Here is a 23,281-nt window from a genome sequence, read left to right on the forward strand (position 1 = left end):
GTTTATACACAAATGTGGTTGACAAAACTCAAAAATTTGTTTGTGGAAACCTTTAAATTAAATTACAAAGATGACATCTGGAGAAAAAGAAGAAAATTTAAAGTGAAATTAAGTGTTAAATATGCAAATAATGTTTTTCACGAATAAATTAACATATTTTATTCATAATAAATACAAATAATTATTTTCAGATTTTTTTTATACTGGCTTGTAGTTTATGCGGTAAAGAATGTGCGTGCCAAATTTAAACGCGATCGCGCGAACGGCGGCTGAGATCAGAAGGGGGGCATCATGCCTCCCAGTCCTCAGTAAATCTCAAATAGCCCAGTCCTTTCAGGGTTAAACAATGTTTCTTGTTCATCCATTTAAGGAGTAAACTTTGTGGAACACATGCTAACACTCTCGTGTAGATTTAATTATCATGATTTATTGTGTATGATCTGTCAAATATAGACACGGGAACACAGTAAACAAAACACAACGATTCGACATACAAGTTGAGAAAAAAGTTTAATTTTCAAAATGAGACTTTCTCCCATTATCATGGTTATCGAAGAATAGTATTTACTCATTGGCGGATTCAGAGGGGTGACTGGCCAACCCCTCCCCCACCCCTCAATCTCTTCAGGGATTGTGGTGGACTTGTAGATTTCTTCGGATTGTACTTTGCCCTGAATCCGCCGCTAAAACTGGCATGTTCAAGAGAAATATTCTTTGGTAACAGTTTCCAATTTGTTCAAATCGGCCCACTGGAATATTGCATCTCAATTCATACTTAAGACACGTGTTTAATACACATACACACACATTCATGTTAATTGCACTCAAGAACCAAAGTTGAAGTAAACGAATGATTGTATATATATTAGATATATAAGTATAAAACTGAAATATTTGAAGTTTCCCTTGACTACGAACTCATGTCTATTTTAGATTTGGTGTACGATCATCGTAGGTCGGCCCTAAACTGATCGTATTTCACTATCAATGCAGATCGCAAGATGATGATCAAGTATTTTACTCTGATCTTTATATTTTTAGCGAGGAGATACACGTCGTATCGTGCGTACGATGAGTCTACAGTGGCATTGTATGGTCATAATACGATCCATGTACGAATCCCGAGAATATGATATTGTAAGTGAACAGAAACGGTACAATCTCCGTACGGCCTCTGTACAGCTTGAACACCTCCGACGCCAATGTCTGTTCAAAATGTCCTCATAAAATTCGTAGCCAATAACTGCCTAAAAGAGAAGACTAATCTATCGTAAGATTGTCACAGCCCGGGAGGGGGGGGGGGCACTTCCATTGACGAGTGGATACCATGCGCGAGCCGGGCTCCTAAGTTACTACATCATCTACATGAGCATACATAATTATATTTTCAGTCATTCCTTCTCGAGCATGTTGATACAACATATCTACATTTACCAAATCTACTATCATGTGACTATGAAACAATTACAATTTGTCATACACAATTGCACGGCTTCTTACTAAATGACCTCTTCAAACACATCGTGATATAGTAGACTCAAGTTTCCTGATGACATTTTAATAAACATCTCATTTGATAATTTTCCCCTGATTTTGCAGCAGCAATCGATGCGTTGTTCGACTTTCTTCACTCTTTGTTAACTCTGGTGTGTGTTTCATAAAACTGTTCGTAAGTAACGCACGACTAGAACATGTTTATGTAGGTTGGTTTTAAGTCATTAGGGGGAAATAGAGCTCCGAACTATATATTATCATGGATATCTATGTTTATGGATATATAATTTAGCACATGGGTCACCGGTCAGTCCGTCGTAAAGTCATGCATAACTTACGAACAGCTTTATGAAACAGTCCAACATCATGAACCGATAAATAAACCTATACCTCTTTTCATGACTAGATACTAGTCAAAGTGACAAATAATATTTTGTTTTTTCCAAAGGTAATTATTCAGTTTTGAAAGCCCGTAAGGTATAGGCCTATCTTATCAACTCAAATAAATGTTTCATACCTTATAAATATCTTCTAGTGATGACACAAGTGTTAATTCCTATGTGGCAACATAAACAATCAATGTGATAGTGCAAATGTATATAGGCGACCAAAAAAAGGGACAAAATCAACAAAATAATGTTCTGGTATCTGAAGCCAATTATTTGGTAACAGTAACTAGGCGCGTGGGCTTCTACCCCCCCCCCCCCTTCAGTAATCATGTACAAAAATATAAAAATTACCATTTAATTGTGTCTGTTTGCATAGTCAGCCCCCCTCCCCCCCCCCCCACACACACACACTTTCAACACCGTTCCGAGCCCCCTGTCTCAAATTTGATCAGACACATATACCTTGCATTGACTAGTTATTTTGACCAATTATTTACACAAGTGTAGCACCTGAACTCATTTTACCAGAAGAGCTCTGCTATGGCTCTAAGAGTATTTCTCAATATTTCTCTTCAGACATGTACGGATGAGCACATGCATGATTCATATGTTCAAAGAATCCAAACTTCAAAGAATTACACACTCAAAATCATCATCTTTGGCAAGCATGAGAAAGAAACAGAGATAATTCTTCTTTGACAACATTACTAGGCATATGCATATTGATCGGTGCAGATAGGTAGGAAAGATTCATGTCCCATACATCAACAAAAAATGCCCCCGAACCTTTAAAGACTTTCCACATAGCTTCTTTCATCTGGTAAAACATCCAATCACGAGCTTTCATCTCCCATTGCATATTAACAGGATGAGGTGTTTTAACGATAAGCTTTATATCTGGACACGTCCTCTTAAGGTAGGAATAGGCATCATATATACCTTCTAACCAGTCAAGGTAGCTACCCCATGGGTAGTTTGGAAAGTGCGCCCACGGACTTATCACCACTATTGCACTTTGGCAAGGAGTTTTGGCTAAGCTATACAAGACGTCTGCTTCGAATCGCACCACTGATAAATTAACAAACACAGAGGATGGATGAAGAGAGAGTGGATGAAAGATGAATTCTAGTTTGATGTTGTTCTTCTTGTCTGTCCTGAGTAAGTGGAAAGACTTGTTTTTAAATTCCCGGTCTACCGCACTGCCGAGATCCAAAGATTTAGCAATCTCTGCAAACCACTGGCGCGTTGTAGAGTCTCCTGTTAGATAAATATTCTGTCCTTGCAAGCATTTACGGGTAGTGTTTATGGAGAATTTAACACGGGGTTGGCAAACCAATGAATTCCAACGGCCTTTGTACCAGAAGCCATCAGACAGAGTTTGGGATAAATCTGGTTGACAAATGGGTAGGGACATCAGCTGCGGATCAAGGATAGCTTTCTCATCTATCGTTTCTGGAAATACAAATAAAATAAAAATAAACAAAGACAAAGTTTAAATTTTTTGTTGAGATTGTATGTATCCCAAAATTGTAATGAACAGGATGGTGAAGAGATTAAATGATGTTTTTTTTTACATTGTTCTTTGGGCCTGATGTTGTCATCATGAACTGATGAAAAGTGGCCCGTGACTGCCACATAATAAACTATAATTAAATGATGTGACAAAAGTAATCAGATGGAATGGGCAGTCAACCCAAACCAAATATAGCCAGGGGCCGAAGCCACTTACTCCTGGGACTGAAACAGGGTTTCAGTTGGCAAAATAATATCAAAAGAAAAGAAGAACACTTAAACCATTTATTTTAAACATCCATCTATTTCCAAATATCTACCTATATCACGTCAACTTTGAAATGATGGCAATGTCCGACCGTTGCAATGATTATCTTGATAGAAAAAGTCTCAACTAAAATCTATTTCAAATCAGTGGCTAGTAGGAAGTTACTCAATTTAGAACTGGATAAATCAATGTTTTTTATTTTGCTGAGCTGGTTGTTTCTCTCTTCCATCCAATATTGTAGCTGATTAATCATGGAATCAAAACAATTTACTCTTACCTCGGATAGTGATTGGTTTTCCATATGCTAGCGGTGCGTTCACGTAAGGTCTAATGTAATAAAATAGACAAGATAAATCCATACTTCAATTGTTGATATTATCTCAAGATCACGGTTACTTCAACCTCCTTGTTATCATGCCACTGACCTCTGCTTTTATTATGTAGTCAGATGTTTTTCAATTTAGGCAAGATGGCTTGAATACAACCTTTCATTTTAATAAATCAGTAAAAAGCAAGAATGCTACTATTTATCGGTGGACTAACAGCTCTAAATTCTCTTCAAGGATTTGAGGATGAATATCATATACAAATATCGCCTTCCTTATGATATCAGTTTAAATAGTAACACTATGGAGAAAGTATTTTTGGTCTTTCCAGTTGTTTATATTCATTTTACTTGGGGTGTTAAATGACAAGTCAACCCAAACAAAAAGTTGACTTGAATAAAAAGAGAAAAATCCAACAAGCATAACACTCGAATGTAAAATAAGACAGTTATGACATTTTTTAAGTTTCGCTTAATTAAAAAAAACAGTGATATGCACATCCAGGCCGGTATGCGAATGAGGGGACTGATGACATCACTCACTCTTTCTTTTGTATTTTATTATTTGAAATATTCGAATTTTCTCTTCATTGTCCTGTGAAACAAAGTTTTATTCCTCACAGAAAATGTGGTATTACCATTGTAATAGCATTTTATGGCTCAGTTAAGTTGGTGCTTTATGTCAAATTGGTAAAAATTGAAATATTGTATATATAATTCAATAAAAAAAACAAGGAAATAGTGAGTGATGGACCCTCCAATTTGCATGTCAGTGAGTTGTGCATATAACTATTTTGTTAAAAATAAGTGAAACCTTAAAATGTCACAACTTCCCTATTTTTCATCCACATTTGATGAAATTTGCAGCATTACGCTTGTTTAATTTTTCTCTATTGATTCTAATCAACACTTTTGGACTTGACCTGACCTTTAATGGGTGTTATTATCTCGCTTTGCAACAACGTTTGGACCTGGGGTCTAGACATATCCCGATCTAGAGTATATATTCAGCAAACTCCTCCTATAAATAAAGGTATTCAGATATTTTGACAAAGATAAAAAACAAGAGAATGTCATACCTGGTGAATAAGTATGCTTTATCAGGAGTAAGCACACGTTGAAATTGATGTGAGTATGAAGTAGCTCCAACAACACCCACCAATGTACTGCAAGGTAAAGAAGCTGGTGTGTTGCAAACAAGTTGTGTGTGACGAAGCGCCCTCTGCGGCTGAAATATACATGCATTCGATGTCTTTCCATTGTAGCTGATCCAACATGTTGATCTTTCCGTCAATCCCATAGAGATAAATACACCGTTCCATAGCACCTTCTCCTCAGCGTGGCTGCGAGGAAAAAATCATACCTTATTTGTACCAATAATGAATGCATTCAGAAGAGAACAATGAACCAAATTAAATCAAATTTGCGTACTTCGATATGACACTCAGATTTTTAAAATGCAAAGCTATTTTATGTTTACCTAAACTTATAATATATGTCAAAACGTCAAGTTAATCGCATCACCTTTTTTGTATCTCTCATTTATTTTCCTTCTTGAATATATATATATATATATATATATATATTAATTATTTCAAATGACAGTTGGAAATTATAATTTTATTTCATTTATTGGTTTTTGCAACATTTTTCATAACAAAACTCTGGACAAGAAAATACATATCTGAAATTTGACATCAAGATAATGAACAATAGTTTTGTATATCAATCATCAAATATATCTTACATAAATGAAAAATATTAAGTGGTATTTTCTGTTACACAATAAATAGGATGGTTGCAAGGGTCGTCACAAAAGCAAAGCTTGAAAACGTAACAGCCCACGAAAATAGCCAAAATAATTAATATCTATTGTCATTAAACGTGCAAGTGCATGAGGGACGGGGGGGGGGGGGGGTGGGCAAGGGTGGGCATGCTTGGTCCTTAGCATGGAATTTTAGAAAATAACACGTTTTGTTGTTTGATTTTTAATTTATACATGTTCTAGATAAAAGTCAATGTCTAATTAAAATAATGATAACAATGGTAATGATTTTTTTGTTGTTAGGTATTGGTTTAATTGCAATTCTTTTATAGTTCGTTTAAAGGAATAAAATGATCTTGTCAGCTTGAGTGAATCTAGCAATGCATTCCAAATATCAGGTCCATGATGTCTTAGTGTTTTATGTGCAAATAGTGTCCTGTGATTGTTTAAGTGAATATTATTGCATGTTCTTGTTGGATATGAGTGTAAATTGTTATTATAAGAAAATAAATCCGTGAATACTGGAGGAAGCATGTCATAATTATATCTATACATAAACAGTGCTATTTGTAAAGTATTAATATCATTTATCTTAAATATTTTCAGACGATAAAAGAGAGGGTCTGTATGTGAAAGATATGCAGATTTTGAACAAATTCTAACCGCTTTCTTTTGCAATAAAAGTATATGATTCAGCCTTGTCTTGCAGCTATTCCCCCAAATGAGGTTACAGTAGTGAATATATGGTAAAATCAATGTATTATATATCATAACAAGAGATTTCTCTGGTAAGATTTGCTTTAGTCTACATAGTATTCCAATTCCTTTAGCTACAGAGGAAGACACGTTGCTTATGTGCGGAGTCCATGATAAATGCTTGTCTATTGTGATACCAAGGAATGTTACGTATTCTTTTTTATCTAAAGGCACATTATCAATTTTTGTGTAAAATCTTGTGTAAAATTTTCATTTCTATGATATGTATTGTAATGTCACCCACGATAATTGTGCAATAATTAAATATGCCGATGACACGGTCATCACTGGTTTCATCCTAGGAGACAGTAGGTCATATTTTAGGGAAGTTGATCAATTTGTAAACTGGTGTGATCAACATCACCTAGTTCTTAACGTAAACAAGACTAAGGAAATGGTATTTGATTTTCGTCGTTCTTCTCAACCCCATGAACCATTACTTATTCACGATGAAATGATTGAACAAGTTTCTGAATTTAAGTACCTTGGAACCACTATTGATGATAAACTGAATTGGAACAAGAACTCACAAATTGTAGCAGGCAAGGCATGTCAAAGGTTACACTTTTTGAGGAAACTCAAGGAGTTTCGTGTGGATAATAAGATCTTGGTTCTTTTCTACCAATCTCTTATTCAGAGTATCCTCACTTTCAATTTTTTGTGCATTTTTGGTAATCTCTCAAATAAAAATCTGAAAAAAATCGAAAGACCAAGGAAAATCGCACAGAGACTGATTCACTCGGATCTTCCCCCCATTAGTACTTTGTATGAAAAACGTGTGTTACTAAAAATACATACAATCATGAATGATTCATCGCATCCATTGCACAGTTTCTTTGGATTCAACCGCTCAGGCATTCGCCTCCGTGCACCCAAGAGTAACCGTTCACGATTTAGACAATCGTTTGTACCCAATGCTATTCATATGTACAATGACAAAGTTAAACGCTGAAGCTTTTGTAATCACGCATGTCAGCATTCAATCCTTGACAACGTTTTTGCCTGCCTACCCTTTATTATCATTATTTTAAGTAATTCAATTCAATTCGAACGCACTTGCAATCGATCCCCAGCCCATTCTTGCCTCTGTCCTTCCCAGCTTGTTATGCACTCCAAAGTCGGTTTTTAATGTGTTCTTTTTTATTATGTAATTACTTTTAACCTAATATAAAGCTGAAAATCCTTGCTTCAATTTGTAATACCTAATTATCATTCCGTTTAAGCTTTTTTGCTTTTTTGTTTCTCTCCCTCTCTACCTCTCTCTGTCTCTCTGCTATGATTTCCCTCTATCTTCTTCGCTCACTTTCTTTCTCCACTGTGTCCACCTTTGTTTCTATCCAACTTATTCTTTCTCTTCTTGCTTGCATGGTCTTTTCCATCTATCTCTTAGTTAACTCTCAGCCGTTTCTCACTCTTTGTCTTTAATGGGTAAATTATTTGACATTTCCCTTCTATGTTGTATTGCAATATCTGTTTGAATTGTTTATGTATATTTTCTTTCAATATATTCGCCCAATGTAGATGTCGTTGTGTTTGTATACTTTATATCATTTGTATGTACAGCCAGTGGAGGCCAAATTTCTATGTATTTTACCATGGATCAATAATAAATGAATCTGAATCTGAATCTGATTGAAAATGCATAATATGAGTTTTACTTATGTTAAGACTTAAGAGATAACTTATTACATTTAAACCATGATGAAACTTTATTTAATTCTAAATTCATTATATTTATTAATTCTGGTAAGTTCTTGTGAGATAACAAAATATTAGTATCATCGGCGAATAAGATGAAAGAAAAAATGGAAGATGAATTTACTATATCATCAATGTATACTAAAAATAACAAAGGTCCCAGAATAGAACCCTGCGGGACGCCGCAATTGATAAACGATACAGGAGATTTAACATCATCGATAAAAAACGTATTGTTTCCTATTGGAAAGATAACTCTTAATCCATGACCAAGCAATGCCCCTTATCCCATAGTTATACAACTTATGAAGTAAAATACCATGGTCAATGGTATCGAAAGCTTTACTTAGGTCCATTATAAAGCAATGGTGTGATTTTTTTTTAAGTGACTTTACAACTTTGTCCAGCAATTTGGTTATTGCGAAATCGGTAGATAATTTTTTTCTAAATCCAAACTGGGCCGGTGTAATAATATTATTAAAAACATGGCAAGAGGGAAATAGGCCGATAATTTGTAACTTGAGTAGGATCATCTTTTTTATAAATCGGGATTACTTTGGCTATTTTCAATAGATCAGGAAAGCATCCAGTGGAGAGTGATAAGTTAGAAATAAGTTCCAATGGAGAAACAATACATGTTACAATTTGCTTTAACAGTTTTGTACTAATACCATCATAGCCTGTTGATTTTTTTTTATGTTAAAGCTTGTACTATTTTAATTATTTCATGTCGGTCTGTGGGAGTAAAAAACATTGTATTTTTTTGGCTGGGAAAGATATTCTGTAAAATTCGTATTGTCACTAACTATCTTGGAAGCTAAATTGGGACCGATGTTTGTAAAGAAACGGTTGAATGTGTGATTTCAGCCGATTGAGATATTTCTTCATTGTCTATCTTAAGACAGTCGCTGTTGCTATGTGGTTTGTTTTTGTTAATCAATTTGTATATAACTTTCCACGTGACATTTAAATTTCCTTCTGCATCTTTTAAAGCCAGGGTAATAATATCCAAGTCCTTTGGAAGCGCATAGAGACGTTATTTATAATGTGTTATGCGCTATACAAGAACTGTCTATTATTATTATTATTATTATTAATTACTTAGAATAATAATCTTTTTTGGATGAGCGGATTACACTTTTATACTTCTTGAAGCTTTGTTCAGACGGTTTAGAAATATACGATTTATAAAGTTTATTGCGTTTTTTAATTGAACGTATAATTCCTCGAGTGATCAATGGGTTTCTTTTATCATTTTTGCGTTGTTTTCTTTGAACAAGTGGTATATTTTTATTATAATAATGAGTTAGTTTGTCTATAAAATATTTGTAAGCTCTATTAACATCATGTTGAACCATAATTTCATGCCATTCTTCTCTTTCTAAGTCTTCAATTAAAGCCGAAATAGTATTCAAGTTTTCTTTTCTATATTTTCTTTTATTCTGCTTTTTATTATCATTAAACTTCAGAAGTGGAGAAATAAAAAATATTGGTAAGTGATCCGTAATATCATAAGTAAAAACACCATTATGATTATTATCATTAAAAGAATTGGAAAATATGTTATCAATTATTGTCGCTGACATTGGAGTTATCCTAGTAGGTACATTTATACATGGATAAAAATCATATGAAAATAGTGTTAAAAAATGTATTTATGTTATTATCACTGCCATCATGATTTCCGATTAAATGTGACGTGCTTTGTATATGATTTGACAAGTCAATATTGAAATTGCCCATTATGCAAATATGTTTATTTTCGCGTGAAATTTTATCCAATTCACTATCTAAGTTTTCAAGAAAGTTGTTAACATTGCTACCTGGGGGTCTGTATAAAGTTCCTATGATTACATTTTTTCTAAATTTAATATATATTTCAATGAATAAACTTTCTATATCTTCAAAATGAATATCTGTTCTAAGTTTATATTTGATATTTGAATTAATATACATTGCCACCCCTCCTCCTCTTCCTTTCCTCCTATCAATGTGTATTATGTGATAATTTGGTAAATTATAGATATTTGGAGAATTTGACTTCAGCCAGGTTTCCGAAATACCAATGACTGAAAAAGAAAAATTGTCTAGAGAGGTTAAAAAAGTTTCGACAGAGTCAAAGTTTTTGCAGATACTTCTGGAATTGAAATGTAGTAAACTTGAGTTATTATAAACATCAACATTGACATCGTTATTGTCCTTTAATTCAAAGGCTGATATGAATTCCTGTGAAGTATAATATTTGCAATTTTTTACATTATATCATATTTGAAAAGGTATGAAGGTTAAGATAAACGAATAAATGCATACATTCAGGGTTTCAGAAAAAAATGACAGTACATTGGCCAATGTTTAAAATATTAAGCATTTTACACAATCGAATAACACATTTCAATGAATGTTAGAATGCATAGTTTACTGTTATGTGAATATTATGACCTTAAAAAATCCTCAATATTACATCTGTACTGCAACACGGACCCTACAGTCATGTGCACTTTGAGATGTCTGTTATATTTCATTGAATAGCTAGATGGCATGAATTCATGTTTGTGGTATGGTGAACTATACTTCACACTGTTGAAATACATTTCTTTGTCTGGGTTTGGTTCAGGTTGTGTATTCAGTGCATGGGGGTATCAAGGATTTCATCAGAGGGGGAGACTGAGGGTAGCAGAATATTTGATTCGGATTTTTTTTTTCTTCTTGGACAACCCCAATAGCATTGAAAGGAACCGCCCAAATTATGGCATCAGTCACACCCAAATAGAACAATTCTATTTTTTAAAGACGAACAAAAAAAATGGACTTATATAAAGAGACCTAAAGAGACCTCAACAATATTTTTTCCTTGGTCATCCCAAAAAGGTGACAAAGAACTTCGCTTTTTAATGCACCGGCAGTGGCATAACGAGCACATAATTTTGAGGGGGCTCGAAAAGGCATATCGCGTGAAATTAATTTTAAAAAAATTGCGAGCGCAAAAATTTCAGTCTGTGATAGATTTCACTGATAGATGTGATCATAATTCACCCTTTTCCATTTCCTTTTTTTTTCTTGGTCGTGATTTTTTGGGGGGAGGCAAGAGCCCCCCATCCCCCCCCCCCCCCCCCCCCCATCTGTGCGCCAGTGTGCACCGGTAAGTAATTTATGCGAGCGTACTCACCGAAACGAGTTTCTGAGGTAATCAATAGCCGCACTGGGATGAACGAGGATGATTCTAACTCTAACTTCCCCTGCCCAACCCGCTAAGAAATACAGGCTGTATGTGCCGTTATGATGGTCAATAATACGAGATGCCGTGGAAGCCTGTGGAGTGAAAGAAAGACATTTAATTGTACAAATTAATAAGAAAATGATTTGACTCTTGGCAGTCAGTCCCCACTCCCCAGAATATTCTCTTTTCATTCAAATATCTTACCATAAAGTTTGTTTGTTTTTACTATTTTTTTAATCACACATCACTCGGCGTGATCAAAGGGCAAGCATTATCAGCCTGAATGATAGGGCCCCATATGACCTATAATGTAAAGATAGAACATTGATTAATATGCGATTACAATATGCATTGAAATTAATCTTGCAGTATAATTATTTACACAGAACAAGGAGGCTACACCGGCATGGATGATAAACAAAGTTGCATATTGAATGACGATGAAAGATGATACTAAGTAAAGCAATATTTTGATACATTTATCTGTCAATTGTTGAGAGAGAAGGTAATTTAGTATTCCAGAAAAATTGAATTAAAACAAACAAGAATTAAGGACATTTTCTAATATTTCGTATGGAAAAACACTTCGGGTAATCATATTCAAAAGTGTGAACAGTAAAATTATCACAATGTTCACACTGTCATGACTGTAAACAATATCTTAGTGAAAGTAACGACCGTGAGTACTATACCTCACAATGGGTGTTATTAGTTTGCATATACCCTGTCATGCCTGTGGAAATACATGTATACTAGCTACAGTTAACTGTGTTGCCAGTGTGGAAACACAGTTAAATCATATCCTTGTATGTCTCATATAATTCTACTAGGTACGATTTATTCACGTGATTAATGTGAACTCCAATTTCCCGTGTAATCAGTGCCCGGGACGTTATCCCTATTTTTCCTCCTTACTCTTCCCTTTTCGTTCTATTCATTTTGCTCCCATATTGTATTTCCCTGATGTTGGTTAAAGGGATGGTCCAGGCTGGAGATATTTATATCTAAATAAATATAATAAAATTCACAGAGCAAAATTCTGAAAATTTCATCAAAATCGGATAACAAATAATGAAGTTATGTGAAATCATGCAAAGGACGTATCCCTGCCCCTCCTGACGAGCTTGAAAGACCTTTTTTGCCCCCCCCCTAACGAGCTTGAAGACCTTTTTTTTTGCTTGTCAAATTTTTTGGCGGACGGTTTTGCCTCCCCCCCCCCCCCCCCCCCCCCCTGTGGAAAATCCTAGGTACGCCACTGGTCTCACGACAATTTTGCCGCATCGTGAGACAACATATTATTTCCTTTACCGATAATAAATAACTAATGCACTTAATCAGTTGTCAATCCAATTGTTTTAGTTCTTGGTAGAATTTTTTTTGAATAAACCTAATTTCATAAAATAAAATACAAAAGAACAAGAGGGGATTTGACATCATCAGCCCACCTAATGAGTATTCGTTAAGACATGCCTAGAACTGTTTCACCGGAATAATGCAAATCTTTAAAATTCAATAACTTCGTTATTTGTTATCTGATTTTGATCAAATTTTCAGCATTATTCTCTGTGAATTTTAAATCATTTATTGAGATATAATTATCTCCATCCTGGACCATCCCCTTTAAGATTGTGCGTAAAGACACGCTCTGCTTGGATTGTGTAGTGACAATATGCAGCTTCAGATTTGCGACGCAACTGTAACGAACGAACGTACTGCTCTTGCGAATGCGCATGATATTTTTGCCATTATCCACCTCATGCGTCACAGAAGTTGCGTTGAAAACCAAAGTTAACAATCTATGATGGTATTTCAAATAACTAATAAGGCAAATAAATATACAAGAAAAAATAAAACTTTGACATGAAAATGTGTATTAAGACTTAAAAAATACCTTTAGGCCTACATTATTTCAATTCGAGCCATCATGGCCAATGCGATGGAGAGAAACACGGGCAAAATGGACAAAAATAACTTAAAACAATTATTTCCCTCAGTACAGGGTAATAGGGATTTGGAATTCTATTTCAATGTATACTTTACAATGGATATATAGAACCACTATGATCCGATATACAGAGTTCCTGGGTAGCAGGCCTATACCTCTGTTGGGTTATGAACAGCTGATAGGGTTCAACAAGGTATACTGATGATCAATTGCTGGATTCCGGAATGATCTCAGTTCATCATTGTCATTCGCATACCATAAGGTTCAACAATGAATATTATTAATAACTTTTAACCTGAGGTATATCTATTGCACGCATACGCTTGGTTCTCGGCTTCATGCTTCATACCCAGAGCCCGATGATTTTTTTAAATGTATATATTATGTTGTCGAAAGATGAAAAACTTTGAGTTATCTGTGGATCTGTGTAGGCTTACTATACTAATATTACTGCTAAGATTGTAGGATATGGATGGGGGGACCATAAGCATGTAGGTGTGTAAGCCTTAAGCTATATTATTTCTTTTAAATATCTCAAGCGTAACTCTTGTAAATCAAAGTAAAATAAGCAGAGTTCCTGATAACTTGACCATGAATGATGACGAGTATCTTGAGACGGCTCCATGTCATACCCGTGTTTATATACTGTGGGATGGTCGCTAAAATTGTGACTTTCCGTGGGGCAGCAAATGCAACCACGGTTCTTGGACATGATAGTATGTAAAATATTATGAGTGAATACATGCAACATGTTGCCATCACTGAATTCTGCTCCTAAACTCAAAATTAAAATAACAATGTGTGTCATTAATTAGAAATGAGCTACGAAAAGAATAAAATAATGTAGGCCTTAGCTTTCTTTCTATACACGGTCTCATCAATCATGGATTTGAAGACAATAATAAAAGATTCAAAGCCGGGAGTAGAAACATACCTTGAGTTTGGGACTCTCCAGGACACCAAACCAGAAGTCCCCGCCATACTTGATCCGATGTCCTTTAACATTCCTTGCTTCAATGTGAAAGTGTAAGGTATCTCCAACCCGTGGTGTCAAGGGTGATATCAGCTTGTACGTGGTCGTTTTCACGGAGGTTGGACCTACAACCACTGAAGTAGGATCAATAGCTACAAGAGTGTGGGTGTTCGATTGGTTATAGGAAGGTTGACGGACAGGATGTTGAAGTTCTCGCCATTTTGCTTCCAGTGGTGGGACTGATGAAGGTTTACATCTACTCACCCCGGGCACGTCTGGGCTGAGTCCAACCTAGTTTTAACAAGATAGGGTAGAAAAATAAAAATTCTGTTTTTTTTTTTTTAAAGGTAGACTGCAGCTTTGAATAAAATTGGGTTTCAAAAGAGAAATAGGGGAAATTTCAGAACAGATGGAGTGCTGTTCTTTTCTGGTTTTTCTTGACGATTAGAAAGACGATAAATCCGTTAATTCCGACTAATAATGTACAACAAACTTTACAGTTCCACCAACCAGTGGACTATTAAACACTATCGACAGCAATTCAATGACGAAGGGATTGTAGAGGTCTTTAGAAAAGAGGTTCGGGCGTTTGAGAGTGAACACGCCGAACCCGGTAGAAAGTGATGGGTATTTCGAAAGGGCTATCCAAACCACGTGGACGCCAGGACCATAAACGGACAAGTCTTGACAGCAATCTTATCAAGCTTTAAACTTGGAAGTCTTACCATAACAAAGCCAAACACAGACTGTTGGCTCGAACGTCTATGGTTTGTTATATATTTTGAACATTTTAAGGTAAGATTTAACCGACTTGAAGAAGGAGAATGGTATATTTCATCAAAGAAGGTCAGGAGTAGTCAAAGAAAACCCAAAAGAGCAGGGATTAGCACTATTAATGAATCGTCTGTAAAGCAACAAGAGCTGACCATTCTCTCAGAAGGAATGCAATCGAATGTAGTCAAAATTAAGATCAAAAGGCAAAATTTATAAACGAAAATGTTGGGCAAATGCAGAAGATAGAAAGAGGAAAAAATAATTTAAAGATAGTGTGCAAAAACCAACAACAAGCAGAAAAGTTGAAGTCAATGACTGAGTTTACAGGAATAGCAATCAGCGCAGATTGGTGCAAACCATATAAGAAAAGAAAAGGGGTTATTAAGGTAAGTAATGATATTGAAGATGAAGAATCATTAGAGATATTGAAGAAGGACAACGTCATATGAGTCAAACGGTTCAAGAAAAGAATCGACGGGGAGTTGAAAAACACCCCGTCGGTTCTTTTGACTTTTGAGAGAAGAGAAGTGCCAAAAGAACTTTATTTTGCATAATTATGAACGTTATGAAGTACTTGACTATGTTCCTCCGCCACCGAGATGCTTCAAATGCGAAATGTTCGGACACGTGGCAGATAGTTGCAAAAACAATGGGGGTTGTGTGCGTTGTGGAGAGGGTCTTATAGTACAATGATTGTCCAAACAAGGAGGCTGTTCACACCGCAAGGGGGGACCCGTGGGCGGACCGTGGATCGCGCTATCGTAGCGCGATCCACGGTCCGCCCATTGGCATTCGCCGGATTCACACCGCAGTGAGATAGCGCGGTCTATCGTAGCACCCCCTTTTTTGAGAGGTCCTGTTGCCATGACGCATTACTTACTATATTTCTATTTTCACGATGTTCCGACGCGTTTTACTCCATAAAATTAGGAGTGTTGAGTTGTACCGATTCAGATTCAGATCGCACCAAAATAGAATGAGTATAAAATTCCCCGCGTGTAGATGACTTCCGGCGTGCTATCGTAGCTCGGGTTCACACCGGGTTCACACCGCTATCTCTGCCGGTCTGAACAGGCTCTCTGAGCCTGTTCAGACCGGCAGAGATAGCGCGATCTAGCGCGCGCTAGATCGCGCTATCTCTGCGGTGTGGAAGGTACAACGTCGTTTCGGTCCGCCCAACAGCGAGCCACGGCGAGCCAAAACGGCGTGCCACTGGAGCACCTCTTGGGGGTGGTCCACGAGAGATAGCGCGGTCTAGCGCGCGCTAGATCGCGCTATCTCTGCCGGTGTGAACCCGAGCTACGATAGCACGCCGGAAATACAAGAGTCTAGAATCTAGATTAATCAAATTAGAAATACATGCACAATGTATACAACGCCATGAAATAAACGTAGGCCGGCTAGCATAATAGGCACAGCGATATCGAGCTCTCAACTAACTAGTACGGGTTCGTAATAGCGCGCGAAATCTTTGACCGCTCTGACCTCATGACGTCACGCGTCATGGCAACAGGACCTCTAAAAAAAGGGGGTGCTACGATAGACCGCGCTATCTCACTGCGGTGTGAATCCGGCGAATGCCAATGGGCGGACCGTGGATCGCGCTACGATAGCGCGATCCACGGTCCGCCCACGGTCCCCCCTTGCGGTGTGAACAGCAGAGATAGCGCGATCTAGCGCGCGCTAGACCGCGCTATCTCTGCGGTGTGGAAGGTACAACGTCGTTTCGGTCCGCCCAACAGCGAGCCACGGCGAGCCAAAACGGCGTGCCACTGGAGCACCTCTTGGGGGTGGTCCACGAGAGATAGCGCGGTCTAGCGCGCGCTAGATCGCGCTATCTCTGCCGGTGTGAACCCGAGCTACGATAGCACGCCGGAAGTCATCTACACGCGGGGAATTTTATACTCATTCTATTTTGTGGAGTAAAACGCGTCGGAACATCGTGAAAATAGAAATATAGTAAGTAATGCGTCATGGCAACAGGACCTCTCAAAAAAGGGGGTGCTACGATAGACCGCGCTATCTCACTGCGGTGTGAATCCGGCGAATGCCAATGGGCGGACCGTGGATCGCGCTACGATAGCGCGATCCACGGTCCCCCCTTGCGGTGTGAACAGCCTCTTGGACCACCCCCAAGAGGTGCTCCAGTGGCACGCCGTTTTGGCTCGCCGTGGCTCGCTGTTGGGCGGACCGAAACGACGTTGTACCTTCCACACCGCAGAGATAGCGCGATCTAGCGCGCGCTAGATCGCGCTATCTCTGCCGGTCTGAACAGGCTCAAAGAGACTCGTAAATGCTGTAGGCGCAAACAAAACCACTCTGCAGCACATCTGGGATGAACATCATATAAAGAGGCTGTTAAAATAAACACAATCAAGCAAACTGAAAACATTTCCTATGCAGAAGCTACAAAGAAATTCCACACCAAAGCAGAGTCCATTCCCGCGCAAGTGTCAGATCGATGACACTGATAATACAGCAAGACAATTTCATGAAGTTTCTTTTCCAGCTTGGCTAACCTGATGGGGGGGGGGGTCCTTTTGAAGGCCCCCTGACCACACCCACCACTAAGGACCAGCCAGACGCAAATTTCCTTCATATATTGCTCAAGCAAAACAATCTATGTTCAGGCCGTGAATAGCCATGCCAGTTCGGAGTTCCATTCTGCGCATGATCAGAAGAAGGCCATTTGTAAAGGTCAATTCCACCCCAGAAAAATGTTGATTTGAATAAATAGAGAAAAATCAAGGAAGGATTATGCTGAAAATTTCATCAAAATCGGATGTAAAATCAGACATTTTAAATTTTCGCTTATTTTTCACAAAACAGTAATATGCACAACTCAGTGACATGCAAATGAGACAGTCGATGATGTCCCTCACTCACTACTTCTTTTGTTTTTATTGTTCGAATTATACAATATTTCTTTTTTTACAGATTTGACAATAGGGACCAACTTGATTGAACCATATAGAAATAAACAATGCTAATTGCACATGTTCAGGGAGGAATAAATCGTTGTTTCATACCAAAAGAAATAGTGAGTGAGTGATGTCATCAGTCTCCTCATTTGCATACCGACAAGGATGTGAATATAACTTTCTTATTTTACATCCGATTTTGATGAGATTTTCAGTGTTACGCTTGTTGGATTTTTCTCTTTTTATTCGAATCAACTTTTTGTTGGGGTGGACTTGTCCATTAAGTGATTCAATGAGAAAAGCGCTGACTGACTTTGATGTTTTGATTATTCATATATTCTTTTGAATTGTGTTTTGTGTTAGCTCCACAAAAAAAACAATGTATCCACTAGCGACAGGTATTTTGCATCCGGGATTTCACAGTTGGCCAAGTTATAACAACATGCTAATGCATTCAAAGTATCCCAACAATACCTTGAAAGAGCGTTCATTAGTGTGTTATTCTTGTTACCTGGTCTATTCAATTTCTGCATCCTGCTATGTAAGGCATGCTTACAGAATACCTTGCTTTGAAATCTGCCTATCATACTGAAATAAATAAAAGGTCATTTGACCAAAATTGCCCATGAGGTAACTCCGAACTGGTCTAATGCTGTGCTTTATAGGATTCGATATGTTATTTTCATTTTTAACTGCGCTCCGGTTGAGTCTTTAGCATAAAAAATTTGTGTCTGCTTATAAACACTAAAGAAGCTTCAGCTTCAACAGGCATCATGCATGGACCTGTCCACAGAGGATTATCCATTGTTACTGGGGGAGCTGTGTCAATGCTCAGCACCCCCAGTAACAATAGAATTATCCTCCGTGGACAGGGCCGCGAAATCTCCCCCACTGAACTGGAAATACGTATTTCCAGTTCAGTGAATCTCCCTCATGACTGTGTAGCCTCTTGTTGAGGCCCTGTCGGCTGCTTGCGAACATGGCCAGGCCTAATTCACTTCGCTCGGAAACTAGCAGGTCTCACGCGCGTAAAACATTCCCCATAGACTTGTGTGTTAAAATGGCACTTAAGAAAAATTCATAAAAAATAAATGTGAAATTAGAGGGTCGAATGTTTACTACCTTTGGATAGGATATATATCTGACATTCCATATCTGACCAGAGAAGGGTATCGTAGCCAGCTCATTTTAAAAATAAATCGCCATTTATGAAGATAACTATGATGGGATCAAATTCATCAACTGAAACAGTAAAATAGCCCCAATACATCCGCCAGTCAAAAAATAGTTCCAAATCATTGATATATCTTCCCAATTTGGGCAAAGGAAGTTCAGTAGTTACCATTTCTAGAATCAGTGTTGAATCATATTCATACACTTTTGTCAATCAGCAATATCAAATTAAAAAAATTCGAATGGGTTGGGTCGAACGAATATCTTTAGCCCTCCTGATGTAATTAGGCTCATGGCACCTATTTTATATGACCTATGAATTTTATTTTTTTTTAATAGCTACTTTGCTATTCTTTTATATCTGTACACTCACACTATCACGAAGAAATGCATTGAAAATGCCTATTTTCTATGCAATGACCCATTTTAATGTGTTACTCATATATGTTATATTCACTATATGGATGTCTACATATCCTACCTGCATATAGCCCAACAGTGAATACAGTGACAATATATAAAGGCCCCTATTCTCCTTGTAATATAAAGGTGTGTGTAAATTTTGTGTAGATATCAGGATACCATAACTGCCCCAAACATAATTACCAGATATACATGAGATTGAATGAGGAAACAATAAAAGAATGAGAACATATTACTTTAGTACATTTGCATTTGACCTATTATATCAAAATCTTCCTAGGGCTATTGCCTATCAGATGTAAGAAGGAAGAGATACATAAATAGATAGAAAGAGAGAGAGAAAGAGATAGAGAGAGAAAGAAAGAAAGATAATTTTATAGATGACATGGCTTATAAAGAGGGGGGGGGGGCTAGACTAAGATTGGAGCACACAGCCACCCCCCTCCCTCCTTAGTTGAGCACTATTAGATACCTTACCTTACTCTGTGCCTTTTTCTAAATACCTTCTTAAAGGTACCACTGTAGTTCTCTTCAGTAAAGTTCACAAAGTTCTATTTCCTCTCTACCCCATTCCAAAGAACAATTTTAACATGAGCAATTTGTAAAGGTCTTTCTAACATTAAGTAGGTGCATGATCATACACTAGCACAAACCAATGATGAATCAAAACATAAAGAGGCCTAGACTCTCATTGACCAGTCTATATGCATTCCTAGGCTTACATACACATACCTACTAACTTTACCTGATATATAGCCTTGCTAAACCATTAAATCCATTTTTTGCACCACTTGATGACTAAACATATTGATATCAGTTAGAAATTGTTTGCTACTGAGGAGTTTGGGCAGGTATTCCATCCACTATAGGGAACTCGCCTGTATTACCTATAGGTCTCACGCGCGTAAAACATTCCCCATAGACTTGTGTGTTAAAATGGCACTTAAGAAAAATTCATAAAAAATAAATGTGAAATTAGAGGGTCGAATGTTTACTACCTTTGGATAGGATATATATCTGACATTCCATATCTGACCAGAGAAGGGTATCGTAGCCAGCTCATTTTAAAAATAAATCGCCATTTATGAAGATAACTATGATGGGATCAAATTCATCAACTAAAACAGTAAAATAGCCCCAATTCATCCGCCAGTCAAAAAATAGGTCCATATCATTGATATATCTTCCCAATTTGGGCAAAGGAAGTTCAGTAGTTACCATTTCTAAATCAGTGTTAGATTTTAAATCATATTCATACACTTTTGTCAATCAGCAATATCAAATTAAAAAAATTCGAATGGGTTGGGTCGAACGAATATCTTTAGCCCTCCTGATGTAATTAGGCTCATGGCACCAGCAGCCGCCAGGGCCTCGACAAGAGGCTACCCCATGTGCAGCTGGTAGACTGATTTCTCGGTTACATAATCAGAAGGTTCCGCGTCAACAATGGGAATCCAGCCTTGGCCAAAAAATGTTGCATTGGGAAGGAGAAAAATAAATTAAACAGAATGGTGAAAGTTTGAAAGAAATCGGACAAGCAATAAGAAAGCTATAGCTGCTTTAAAATTGAGATCACTAATACTATGTAGATTTCAAATTGGCAACTGAGTAAGTAAATTATGACAGGGGCAAGGACAATTTTCCCATAGGCCATGTACAGTGTACTTTATTATCAGGGATTTGTGGTTTTCTCCTAAGTACCCAATCCCCTGGGGCAGTAATCTAAATATAACCCAGGTAGTATATTGTTTTATGTCCTCAAGAAAGAAAAATATAATTTGAAATAAAACTTTTGGGAAAAATGACATTTTAGCCATAATATGTATTGGAGTACATGGAAGAGTAGTCCTTGCCTTACATCACTATGACATCCCATATGCGGCCAATTTGAAGTCTCCATGGGTATAGTGATTACCAATATTTACAACTTTTAAAAATTCATAACTTTCTTGTTGTTTGTCCAATATTGTTCAAACTTTCACCTATCAACTTGTCTGATTTTTCTTTTCCTTGTAAAAAACAAGTTTTCATTTGGGTTGGATTCCACTTTAATGGCTGCTTTCTCATGAAAGTAGAGCATAATGCAAGGACGCATGGCTTGGCAGTCGGATGTAATGTGGATAGAGGACTACGTCATTTAATGATATACGTTGCGAATTAAAGAGACAAGACGAGAAGGAATAGAATATTACAAGACACGACGAAGAGAGGATAAGACAGAAGAATATATAACCAGCAAGATGTCTAAATATAAATGATTATAAACATTACCGTCACGGTTACATGCATGACATGTGCACGGGTTGTTGTCGCAGGCCTCCCTATTAATTCATCATTAATATTAGAGTGGCTATTGCTAAGTATATCAAAGTCAGGCAACAGTAATTGTTTGTTGGGGATAGTCGATCGAACCATAAAGGTAGAATGAAACCATGGGGCTCAACGATTGAACAAGACTTTATATCTTGCATTGTCTTGTTTTAAACTCATATGGAATGGTAATTCTTTGGTAATTTAATGTACGTTATACATCACCATGATCACACAGATCGATCACGTAGGCCTAGTAAAGATGATTAATATGTTGATACTCACTCTACCTCTTTGAAGCCATATTTGCTGGAAGGATAGCATAAATCCCAAACAGACCAAGCAAAAGATGACCAGAGAACACGCTTTAACTAGCCTCAGTGATTTTATACTCCCGTAAGCTGCCACCATCTTGTGAGATAGAAGACACAATTACGGACGTCTCATACATTGAGCTAGTAGTACTTGTAGCTCCATGTCTTGTGTAATCTATGACGCTGGGGGAAAATTCAAGGCTTCCGTTCGCCTCACAGTCATTGCAACTTTTAAAATCACCGTTTCCGTGTTCAAGAAGAAATATTTCTGCTTTCCTCATAATAAGTTCATGTGATGGAGTGACCGTAACTGCCTTTTAGCCGTGTCCATCATTCATTCTTCCCGGAGATGTATGCCCTATAGCGGATAGCGGTCGTCGCATGTGAACGCTGCAGTATATATATGATTTCATCATGGACCTATTCATCATGGTCACTTCGCATTAGTCTGCACGCACAGACCCTGATTTAAAATTTGATCAACAAGTGTGTCTCCACACGAAGACCAGCACATACAAAACTTGCTGTGTGTGAGAGGGTATTCAGTACACAAGGCATGAGTAGGCTGCACATTCAGACCTGTAACTGTAGTGAAGGATTTGCCCAGCAGACTAACTTCGCATGTTCCTATTATGCCATGCCCAGAAGGAAAAACCAGTAAGACCAGTAAGAATTTTTACTGGTTTCCAGTAGAATTTTACTGGTTTCCAGTATATTTTTACTGGGCCAGTTGATTTTTAACTGGACCAGTAAAAATCAACTGGAGACCAGTTAAAGCAAAGTAGTAATACCAGTTAAATTGTTTTTCATCAAACTGGTGTTACTGGTCCAATAAATGGTTTCCAGTAGATTTTTACTGGTTTCCAGTATATGTTTACTGGACCAGTTGATTTTTAACTGGACCAGTAAAAATCAACTGGAGACCAGTTCAAACAATTGCATACCAGTTGAAGCAAAGTAGTAATACCAGTTAATTGTTTTTCATCAAACTGGTGTTACTGGTCCAATAAATAATGACTTTATT

General features: G+C 37.2%; 1 protein-coding gene across 1 annotated transcript; it reads right to left on the reverse strand.

Annotated features, from left to right (window-relative positions):
* Positions 1-491: 491 nt before the first annotated feature.
* LOC135154679 (NXPE family member 1-like) lies at positions 492-22,846 on the reverse strand. Its single transcript, XM_064101595.1, has 6 exons — positions 22,229-22,846; positions 14,304-14,633; positions 11,374-11,516; positions 5,068-5,331; positions 3,941-3,990; positions 492-3,335 (listed from the first exon to the last, which is right to left on the reverse strand). Exons 1-6 carry the CDS (start codon positions 22,352-22,354, stop codon positions 2,536-2,538), a joined length of 1,713 nt encoding a protein of 570 aa, XP_063957665.1. The 5' UTR covers positions 22,355-22,846; the 3' UTR covers positions 492-2,535.
* Between the last annotated feature and the right edge of the window lie 435 nt (positions 22,847-23,281).

This window comes from Lytechinus pictus, chromosome 7, assembly GCF_037042905.1.
Source record: "Lytechinus pictus isolate F3 Inbred chromosome 7, Lp3.0, whole genome shotgun sequence".
In the NCBI taxonomy this organism is placed as follows: domain Eukaryota; kingdom Metazoa; phylum Echinodermata; class Echinoidea; order Temnopleuroida; family Toxopneustidae; genus Lytechinus; species Lytechinus pictus.